The sequence below is a fragment of the Myotis brandtii genome, unplaced genomic scaffold (genome assembly GCF_000412655.1).
Source record: "Myotis brandtii unplaced genomic scaffold, ASM41265v1 scaffold250, whole genome shotgun sequence".
NCBI classification, from domain to species: Eukaryota; Metazoa; Chordata; class Mammalia; order Chiroptera; family Vespertilionidae; genus Myotis; species Myotis brandtii.
In genome coordinates, this window is record NW_005359478.1 from 2,250,095 (window position 1) to 2,261,944 (window position 11,850).

General features: G+C 38.0%; 1 protein-coding gene across 2 annotated transcripts in view; it reads right to left on the reverse strand.

Annotated features, from left to right (window-relative positions):
• The window catches only part of ASH1L (ash1 (absent, small, or homeotic)-like (Drosophila)), a 131,963-nt gene that overhangs the window by 108,344 nt on the left and 11,769 nt on the right, over window positions 1-11,850 (reverse strand). For both annotated transcript variants that reach the window (XM_014540820.1, XM_005867543.2), the window contains exon 2: window positions 8,319-8,839. In XM_014540820.1, coding sequence (XP_014396306.1) covers window positions 8,319-8,738 — 420 coding nt within the window. In that variant the 5' untranslated portion in view covers window positions 8,739-8,839. The remainder of the gene's footprint in view (window positions 1-8,318; window positions 8,840-11,850) is intronic.

Consider the following 11,850-nt stretch of genomic DNA (forward strand, 5'->3'; position numbering starts at 1 on the left):
GGGGATCCAGGGACATAAGGGGAGGAACTGGATTGTCTGGCACCAGGGCAAGAACTTGGGGGTGGCTTTCTCTTGGATACGGGTGTTCACAAGGTTCATTGTTCCTATGCTGAGAACTCACCTGTCGAAGAGCTAACTGGCAGGCGCCATATCTGAGTCTCCATCAAACTGGCTCACAATGTTCACTCCGCTCTGCTGATTCCCTGAGACCCCACCCCACCCAACTTGCAGCCCCACCTAAGCTGTTTGAAGTGGCTTTTCCATATGAATGGCCTGTTCTGGCTCAGACTTGAGACTTTCCTAAAATCTTTGAAACAAGCAGCAGCTGGCATCAACATGCCTCATACCTATCAATAAGAAGGAGGCCCAAGGCCCGGCACAAACAATAGCCTGCCTTGCTTCACAGCTTGGCCTCTCCTGGGCACTTCTAAGCACAACACAAGTAGCAGCCACCTGCAGATCTCTGTGTAGCAAGGCTAGGTGGTCCCAGGCAGTGGCCAACTCTGCACCTCCTGGGAGGCCCCAGAGCCAGTGCACCCAGTGGACAGCTTCAGACCACACCAGATTACAATGCTACACAAGCGACACACTTAAGAGGCAAACTCAGCCCTAGCTGGTTTAGCTCAGTGGATGGGGCATTGGCCTGTGGACTGAAAAGTCCCAGGTTTGATTCCAGTCAAGGGCACATGCCTGGGTTGCAGGCTCGATCCCCAGGAGGGGGCATGCAGGAGATAGCCAATCAATGATTCTCTATCATCATTGATGTTTCTATCTCTCCCTCTCCCTTCCTTTCTGAAATCAATAAAAAATATATATACATTTAAAAAAGAGGCATACTCAGTGAGCACCAAAGTCCCACTGAAGCAAGTCCTGTCTCCTACACAGCAGCTCTTCCACTGTAGTCGCAGCTGGTCCTCACAGTCAATTGGCCTGGAAGTCAATTCCTCCGAGTGACACCAATAGCAATAAAGGCTCAACTACAAGGCTGTGCACACAGCCCACACAGGGGCACACTTAGACTGCCCAGCTCAGATGACTAGGGAGGCTGAGTCACTGTGCTCAACAGGGCACCTACTATACCAACTCCAAGAGACATAGCACTCTACCTAGTACACAGAAGCAAACACAGGGAAACAGACAAAATGCAGAAACAAAGAAATATGTCACAAATGAAAGAAATGTAATCAAGCAAACAACTTGATACAGAGTTCAAAACCAGTTATAAGGTTACTCAAGTATTTTCATGAGACTTTCAAGGATCTTAGTGAGAATGTCAAAGACATGAAAAAAGACCAGTCAGAAATTAAGCATACACTAACCAACATAAAGAATGACCAACAGTAGAGGATTCTGAGAATCAAAATCAACGATATGGAATATGAAGAAGCAAAAAACACCCAGTCAGAAGAGCAAAAAGAAAAAAAGAATCCAAAAATATGAAGATAGTGTAAGGAGCCTCTGGGACAACTTCAAGTGTACCAACATTCACATTATGGGGGTGCCAGAAGGAGAAGAGAAACAGCAAGATATTGAAAACTTACTTGTGGTGAAGGCCTGGGTTGGGGGATGGGGACAGACTGGAGGGAGTCAATGGGGGAAAAAAGGGACATATGTAATACTCTCAACAGTAAAGAATTTTTTTTTTTAAATAAAAATCAATGGAAAAATATCCTCAGGTGAGGATTAACAAACAAACAAAGAATAAAGAAAAAGAAAAGAAAACCTACTTGAAGAAATAATGACAGAAAACTTCCCCTACCTGATGAAAGAAATAGACTCATATGTCCAGGAAGCCCAGAGAGCCCAAAACAAGAGGAATCCAAAGAGGCCCACACCAAAATACATCATAATTAAAATCAAAGGTTAAAGACAAAGAATCTTAAAAGCAGCAAAAGAAGCAGTTAGTTACCTACAAGGGAGTACCCATACGACAGTTAATTGATTTTTCAACAGAAACTTTGAAGGGAGTGGCAAGAAATATTCAAAGTGATGAAAAGTAAGGACCTACAACCGAGATTACCTAACAAAGCTATCATTCAGAATTGAATGTCAGATAAAAAAGCTTCATAGCCCTAACTGGTTTGGCTCAGTGGATAGAGCGTTGGCCTGTGGACTGAAAGGTCCCAGGTTCGATTCCGGTCAAGGGCATGTACCTTGGTTGCGGGCACATCCCTAGTGGGAGGTGTGCAGGAGGCAGCTGATCGATGTTCCTCTCTCATCGATGTTTCTAACTCTCTATCCCTCTCCCTTCCTCTCTGTAAAAAATCAATAAAATATTAAAAAACAAAAAAAAGCTTCACAGACAAGAAAATGCTAAAGGAGTTATTCACCACCAAAGCAGTATTACATAAAACGTTGAAGGATATTCTTTAAGAAGAGGAGGAAGAAGAGGGAAAAATAAAGATTAAAAATATTGACAACAAAGTATCAATAAATGCATATCCATCAATAATTCAATCTAAAAACAAAAATAAACAAAAAGGAATCTAATGAACAAAATAAACTGATGAATAAAATAGAACCAGAGGCATGGAAACATGGAACAGACTAACTAATCTCAGAGGGAAGGGGGAAGAGATTAACCAAAGAACTTATATGCATATATGCAATACTTATGGACACAGACAACAGAGTGGTGAAGTTCTGGGGCGGGGCGGGAACTGGATGAATGGGGGTAATGGGGGGGGGGGTAATACTCTTAACAATAAAGATTTCTTTTTAAATGTAGAACTATGTACCCAGTGAATTTGACTCACTTAGTGATGTTAGACAGGAAACAACTCTTCCATCATGTATCTAACCATGTCTCCCTATTAATGAAGTTTCATAAAAGCTCAAGGTTTTGACATCTCATCATATAGGGCCTTTAATTGTGATGTCTCCCCAAAAGTCTTCATTCATTTCTATTTAGCTATATCTCAGAATTAAAATTAATCATCAATATGCATTTATGCAGCAGTCTGTATGTGAGCATCTCTGGAGTGATTTACAGTCATTAAAATAAAATAAAAGATATGAACAGTAAACCAGAAAAAGCAGCATGTGAATTAGCAAGTAAGTACAGCAATATTTAGGTTTAATTTTCTGGGACTAAAGCAGCTTTGCCTGCTATCAATTTGGTTCAATAATGACTTTTTCCATTAGCAAGTTCAACAACGAAATGAGAAATATCCACGTTCACCATACCTCATTATATATACCATTAAACCAAAACGTAATACTGACTTAAGCAGATATCCTTAACATTCTACACTTTAAGAGAAAATGAACTGCTCAATCAGCCAAATGCGGTGCTGATTAGAGAAGTTTCTAATACAAACTGAAAGCAAGAGTTGAGGATGAACCTGATGAAACTAATTATGGCAGTTTTAACCTTCCTGGTATATATTTTTAGCAGAGGCTTTACAATGCAATGGAAGGGATCTGCTTCCCTCCATTTATGGGAGCATATGCTTCCACAATGAATGTTATTTTGGAAAAAGAGTGGCATGGCACCTTGTTTTGTCTCCAAGGCTTAGGACAGATCGTGGATGCCCCCTTGGCTGTCTGTTTTGTGTATGTGAAGGGAGAAAAAAAGGCTTTACTGAAATGTGAAGATCCAGGAGAATTTACGTAATAGCTGCTGCCATGGAGAACCTGGGCTCTGTGCCAACTGTTCTCTAATTCTCTACTACAAAATAACTCTAACTCAAGTAGCTTCCAAAGTAAACAACCAATATGAAGGTAGGGCAACAGAACTCCATTAAAGCAGGTTCTGGAAATACCTATATACCATCAGATTGCCCTTTTTTAGTAACTTTTGTCAAAAAGAACATGAGAATGGAAAGATAGCAGTGGGATAATGTGGACTTGTCATTTGGACCTTTTCATAATTTGGTATAAGAAAGACTACATTCATAGATGGCAAACCCACAAGGTATTATAGGTAAGATGAGAAAATGTGACCATCTCCCATATTTAACAAACCTCAAGTTCTCTGGGTAGACCTAAAGAGACTAAATATGAAAAATTCATTTTTTTTTAAAAAAGGCATTGAGATAAACATAATACCAATAGAAGTAACAACAAAAAATTATCACTTGGGCTCATGTAGTACCTTCTAGTGAATGAGTCACTAAGATGTGTTAAATGCTTTAAAAAATGTTTGACATCTAAAACTTAGTTTTTTAAAACTAAGAATCTAATGTGGGGTTGTTTTTAAATGGAGGTACTATAGACATCTTAGTTTACCACTCACTGTGTTGGGACAAAATACTTAAGGAAAGTTTTTGTTTCATCTAAAAGTTTTTCTTTTTCAGAACTGCAACCTTTGCCATGAATGGGTTTTCTAATGTATTTACTGAAGTTGTCCTTATCAGGAAATTAATGCAAAAGCCACAGGTAATAGCATTACTACCAATAACACAGATTTTTCTTTTCTTTTTTTTTTAAAATATATTTTATTGATTTTTTACAGAGAGGAAGGGAGAGAGATAGAGAGTTAGAAACATCGATGAGAGAGAAACATCGATCAGCTGCCTCCTGCACATCTCCTACTGGGGATGTGCCCACAACCCAGGTACATGCCCTTGACCGGAATCGAACCTGGGACCTTTCAGTCCGCAGGCCGACGCTCTATCCACTGAGCCAAACCGGTTTCGGCTCTTTTTTTTTTATAATGACTATAAACAATGACTTTGCAGGGACATCAGGCATGAGAGTGAATTAATCTCAAAAAATATTGCTATTCTAGAAGGCCAAAAGAGAAAAAATTGGAGAAAAAAGGAGATATAATATTAAGCTTCTATGTTTCATTAGTGCTCTCATTGACAGTGTCGCAAAAAGCCTGACAAGCAAAGAGAATTGTTCCATTAGGGAGTGAGAAAGGTACTTAAAATAAGAAAGGAAGATTTAAAAATCTAGACTTCTGCAGAATTTACACCAATACTTACAGAAACAATAAGAGGTATTTTCTCAATATGTTTTTTAAAATATGCATTTGTCAGTCAGGAAATGTAAAAACTAAAAAGAGCACCCTGACACTCAAAAAACATTCATTAGTAAAAGAATAACAAATCTATAATAATAAAAGCATCATATGCTAATTAAACCGGATGTCCTTCTGGATGACCTTCCGGACAGACGAAGCTGGGGCTGCAAGCAAAGCCTGTGTCCCGGGTACCAGCCGGGGCCAGAGGGAAGCTCAGGTCCCGGGTGCCTGGAGGGAAACCTGGGTCCCCAGTGCCAGAGGGAAGCTGGTGCCGGCAGCCGGGGGAAGGAAGGCCTACTCTTGCACGATTTTGGGGAGCGGGCCTCTAGTAAATTAATAATTACAATATAATGTGATATATGTTAAAACAGATAAATACATGCAATGAAAGCACAAAAGTTAGAGTAACTCAGGGAGTGTTCAGGGAACATTTCACATAATTGGGTGATATCTAATTGGGTGAGTCTTTCTACTCCCTCATCCCTCATCCTTCTTCCTTTCCCTATTATGTACTGAAGCATTTTCTTTTCATTTTTTTTAAAGGAATTCAATAACCTTAACTTTACTGTTGTAATTTTTTTCATTTTTATCTTAGATAATTTCCTTCTTGAAGTTGAAACAAAGAAACACTCACCTAGTATGTTTAGGAGAATTTTCACTTGTTTGATATTTCTAATAGTCATAAACAATAAACAGATTAAAAAAGTAAAGTTGCCAAGTTCCTCTACCTTTGGCTGGCAATTTTCAGTATCTCCCTGTCATGTCTTCTGTATGCCTTTACCTATGCAATCAAGGACTAGAAAGGGAGCTACAGGATAATCACACTCAGCAATTTTGCTTTTACTGTGAAAGTCAATGATTTCTGTAAATTGTTAGGATCATCTTTCTGCCTTCACATATATTCTCAGATGTTAGAATTATATGTAGCTTAGCTAAAAATAGGTAAAATATTCTAGTGTATAGTATATCCACCATCTGTGCATTTGTGTCAAATAACTCCTAAACTCTGACTTCCTAATATAGCAGCTTTTAAAAATTACATGAACAGTTAACGATCAATGAGTATTAACATGATAGTAATATATTTTTTCAGAGGGTCTTGTTTTTGCCCTCTGAAAACTGTTGAAAGAAAAATTACATTGCAAGATAAAATATACAATCTGTATTTCTATGTTTTTACTATAAATTTTGCTTTAAAAGCAGCATTGACAAAAACTGAACTACTTTTGTGAATCAGGGGCTGGGGATAGCGTTGGCTGTGTTTGGTAATGCCTTGTTTTAAAATAAATAAAAGAAAACCCCAAGCTTTCTTAGACTACCAACATGTTTCACAACAGTCAATCTTAGCCAGTGATACTTAATCTTTTTGGAGTCATGAATCCTTTTGAGAAGTTGGTGAGAGCTATATAAAAATACATCCAAACAAAAACACAAAATTCTGCACACACTATCATATTCCAAGGGCAACCACACACACCCAAACCCCTTCAGAGTCCCAGGTTGTGAAGTACTACCTTAGGCTATAAAAAGGAAAAGAGAGCATTCACAAGAGCCAGATACTAGATATAAATTTAATTATTTATATAACCATTTAAGAAAGGCATTAAGAGTCCCACATTATAGCCCTACCTGATTTGGCTCAGTGGATGGAGCATCGGCCTGGAGACCGAAGGGTCCCGGGTTTGATTCCAGGCAAGGGCACATGCCCAGGTTGCGGGCTCGGTCCCCATTGAGGGGGCGTGCAGGAGGCAGCTGATCAGTGATTCTTTCTCATCATTGATGTTTCTCTCTCTCTCCCTCTCTCCCCCTTCCTCTGAAATCAATAAAAATATATTTAAAAAGAAAAAAAGCCCTAACCGGTTTGGCTCAGTGGATAGAGCGTCAGCCTGCAGACTGAAGGGTCCCAGGTTTGATTCTGGTCAAGGGCATGTACCTTGGTTGTGGGCACATCCCCAGTAGGGGGCGTGCAGGAGGCAGCTGATCAGTGATTCTTTCTCATCATTGATGTTTCTCTCTCTCTCCCTCTCTCCCCCTTCCTCTGAAATCAATAAAAATATATTTAAAAAGAAAAAAAAAAGAGTCCCACATTATAAATACAACTGGCACAATAAAATAAACCAAATTGCTATGTACAGTTAAGCCAGTAGTTGAATTTTGTTCTGATTCTATCACCTAAGCTCTTGCCATTATTTCTGAAGAACTAATTCAGATGGTAGTAATACATTCAAATCCTATGCTAAAATAATTGTTGGACAAATAAATACCTACCCATCACCAGCAGTTTTGCAAGTATACAAACACCTTCCCTCAGAAACCACAGACTCAGTGATTGAGTGTCAACCTATGAACCAGGAGATCAGGCCCCGGTTGTGAGCTCAATCCCCAGTGTGGGGTGTACAGGAGACAGTCAGTCAATGACTCTCTCTCATCATTGATGTTTTTATCTATCTCTTATCTCTCCCTCTCTGTTCCTCTCTGAAATGAAAATATTTTTTTAAAAAAATATCTGTACTAGACAGAGTAAAAAGAGTTAAGAAAAATTAATTATATTTGGATAGCTGGTGAGAAAAAGGGGACAATTTTTTTTAACGTTTTTTTTTCATTGATTCTTAGGCAGAGAGGAAGGGAGAGAGAAACAACAATGTGAGAGGTAAACATCAGTCACCGGCCTCCTGCACGCCCCTTAGCTGCATGCCCCCTACCAGGAATAGAGCCCATAACCTGGGCATGTGCCTTGACCAGAAATCAAACCAGTAACCTTTCAGTACATAGGACAAGACAACACCCAACCAATTGAGCCGTATCAGCCAGTGCAAGGGGACAATTTTTAATTTTACTAACTTGTCTTGTGAGGAAAAACAGGAGTTAATACTTGTATAAAACAATTCATTTAACAAAAGCTCTCAACATATATTAGTGAATTGGATTCTTACAGTTCACTAAAAGATAGGTACTATTATAATCATTTAAAATCTTTGAGCCTCAGTTTCTTCGCTGTTGATTTGTCTATAGTCACACTGTTGGTAAATAGGAACTAAGATTAAAATCTAGGCTTCCTAAACAAGTCCAGTATTCTTTTCACTATGCCACTAGAAGCAGGATTCTGGGTATACTCCATTTAAAATATTTGCCATGATTTTACAAATACAAATACATACATGGTAATGCTATCACTCACATCTCCTGACAAGCCACAAAGCCTATTTCAGTTCAGTCTTATAAAACAGACTATTTTGAAATAACTTACAAAGATTAAATTCAAACTTCATAGAAAATGTATGCAGGTTAGATAAAAATTAATCGAGAAATCCAAATATCGTCACCACATATTGTTGGGAATTCTACTTACTCGTTTTGAAGGACAGTGTTCATTCTTTTCATCTGTCATCTTCCCACTTTTAAGTGCTTTCCTTGGGTGCTTGATAGTTGTTTTTATGGCAGGTCGACATACATAGTTCTCCAAGTTCTTTGGAGGTTTTTTAGTTCTCTTAGCCTGAAGGCCAATTTTCAATTTTAAATTTCCCTCTGAAAAGTTTGTTTCTTTCACTGAAAACTGTTGCTGTGCATCAGTCAAATCATCATCTTTCCCTGATTCAATGTTTCTTTCCCGATTCCATTTGCGAAGGCCCTCTTCCTCCTTTGCGTTGTTTTCTAGCTCTACTTCTCTATTGCTGACCAATGTTCCAGCATTGATGGCAGAGGGACTCTTTCTTGAAAATCCTTCGGAATCAGAACCCAATCCTAACATAGCAGTATTTCTAAGGTCCATCACAAGTGTATGTTATTACCAAGGAATCCTATGAATATTTTACAGAACTGTGTTCCATAAAAAACAGGAATCTCCAAAACTTGCAACCAGCATCTCTTTCTCTGCAGGACAGACCATAACAAAAATTTATCAGAGTAGAAGTAACGTGAGAAATGAGTATTAGGGGGAGAGGGGGAACAAGTTAGTCAGAAGAACACAGAATCACAGTTGAAACAAATAAAAATGTAGTTCAAAATGAATTTAAATTCACTTAGTTATGATTAGATTTAAAATTTCAGAGTAAGTTTATTATTTTACAGATATCATAAACAAGCTGAGTGGCAAACAAGCTAGTGCAAATCAATGTTTAAGAACCACTGTTATAAATCAACCAAAAAGCTTCTATAAACACAAGCCTAAGTTAAAAATAATTTCATATATTTTAGCACTCCTCAGTTTCAAGGAATGTATTTCTCCATTTTAGTTGAATAAAACCAATTTCACTAAGGGTAAAAGAATCATTTTTGGCTGGTTCCAGTGCTCCAACCTTTTTTTATAAGAGGTTATCAGGCTTTTTACATTAGAACTCTTAGACTAAAATTATCTCTGTTGTACAATTCAACTCTGGACTTATTCAAAAATATTTCTGAGCATCTATCATGTACAATACCCTGAAAGTACAGTATTCAACAAAACAGATCCAGTTCCTAAACTTACAAGCTTATACTTTAATGAGAAAGACAAAAGTTAAACAACTGATCACACAAATAATTTATAACAATTGTTATAAAAACTTTGAAAACCAGAAATTTATTTTTTATAGTAGTCAGTTGGCATGCTTTAATTCCCCAAATTCATAAAATATTTTTAAACCAGCATGCCAATTTATTTTACAGTAGGTGAGTGGTACAACCTAGCTGAAAATTTGAATAAACTACACAGGGCAAGCCCCTTCTCAAAAATACAGATCCTCAAGAAACTAGATTACCATATTATAATCAGAAGGCTGACTAGTAAATATAAAACCGAAACAATCCACTTCACTATTCTTAAGGATTGATAGGCTAGTCTTTATTTCAAGCATATATCCCAAACAAGATCCAGCACTACTATCTGGAAAAAGAAGAGAATATCCTTTCCCTTAGAAAGTTCCATTTATGAAGTAGAATATTTTATAGTTTAACTATGTGCCTTAAGACTTTTTTCCCCAATATGATTATAAGATTCTTAAGGCCAAAGACCATATGATAGAATTGTTTTGTTAACTCCTGTAAAGAATTTAGGTAAAGTGTATAGCCCAAATGACTGGCACATAAAAGTTATCAACAATTTATTGTTATTACCATCAATAGTAGTAGCAGCAGCTTTTTAAGTACTGAACAAAGATATTGGCCAATTGACTAAAACTTTTACTTTGTTCACTCTATTCATTCACACAAACAGCTGAAAGAGTAGTCTTCCAATCAGTTCATTCTGACAATTCTTTGCTGTCTATAATGGCACTCAAGGCTTTACATAATTTGGCTCTAACTATTCAAACTTGTTTATCCTTACTTCCCAACAGACAGTCTCTATGTTTCAGTCAAATCAGTTTTCTTTACTGTCCCTAACAAATCATATTCATTTCTGTTTCTGTGCCATGTGTTTTCTTTCCCTTTAAATGTACAAAGTCCTATCTTCTCCATGATGGGTGCACAATCCCGAAATTCGGAAGTCTAACAATTGAAAGTATTTGCACAATTCACTAATAACAAAACCTGCTATGACCTGATCTCGATCTATTTTTGTATTAATTACCACAATTTCTGTGATTAGTCATACATTTCATGGTGAAATATTAATGTGTTGATTAAGGAATGATACTCTAAAAACCACTGTGGAAATGAAATTACCTAATCTATATTATATTATCTTTCTAAAAGCATCAAAAAAACTTTTGGATAATGAATTATTGACCTATGTTCTCAGATCTATATGTAAGCCTGCACTGACCTGATTCTTCCTTTAATACCTATTATCCATACTGGACCACAACCTGGGTAATTTTTTATTCTTGTTCCACATTTATCAGCAGCTTTCCCAAAGAGACTATAATTAAAATGTAAGCCTGGCCCGGCCGGCATAGCTCAGTGGTTGAGCATCGACCTATGAATCAGGAGGTCACGGTTTGATTCCCAGTCAGGGCACATGCCCTGGTTGTGGGCTCAATCCCCAGCGTGGCGTGCAGGAGGCAATCTATCAATGATTCTCTCTCATCACTGATGTTTCTATCTCTCTCTCCCTCTCTCTTCCTCTGAAATCAATAAAAAAATTATTTTAAAAAAATGTAAGCTTGATGTGGGTAGGAAACTCTTCTGGCTTGTTCACTACATTCCCAGCACCTGGAACAATGAATATCATATATGATAATACCCAATAAGTAGTAGAAGGAAGGAGGAAAGGAATTTTAAGGCCCCTATAGCTTCTAATATGTTTGGTATGCAGAAAATGTTTCTCCTTTTTGTTTGTTTGTTTTTTGTTTTTACTATGATTTCATCTTGTTATGAGAAGCCTATGTTTTTAAATTGTATTTTGACTATATTTCATACAAATGGTTTTCTGTAAACTTACTATCATATACTGCACTAGTAATAGCTTTCAAATCATATCTTAATACCTCTTCTAGCTCTGTACCATCAAAACTAGTCTAAGAAAAACAATGTTCACTAATCTCACTTTATATTCCTGACCACTAATATCAAGTGGCCCTTAGAGCTGTAACACATTCCCATAATCTATTCACTCCACCACCACTCTCCTAGAAGCTATTTCATATCATGTCCTCTCACTGATTTTGCTTCCAATCTGATGATGGCAATAAAGAAAACTGTCACAAGCTCCCACTGTATTGCACACACCTGCCTGTACCTGTTTTCCTTCCTATCATTATATATAAACTAGAGGCCCGGTGCACAAAAATTTGTGCACTCGGGGGGGGTCCCTCAGCCCGGCCTGTGCCCTCTTGCAGTCTGGGACCCCTCAGGAGATAACGACCTGCTGGCTTAGGCCTGCTCCCGGGTGGCAGAGGGCAGGCCCAATCCCTAGGTGCAGCCCCTGGTCGGGCTCAGAGCAGGGCCGATTGGGGAGTTGGGGC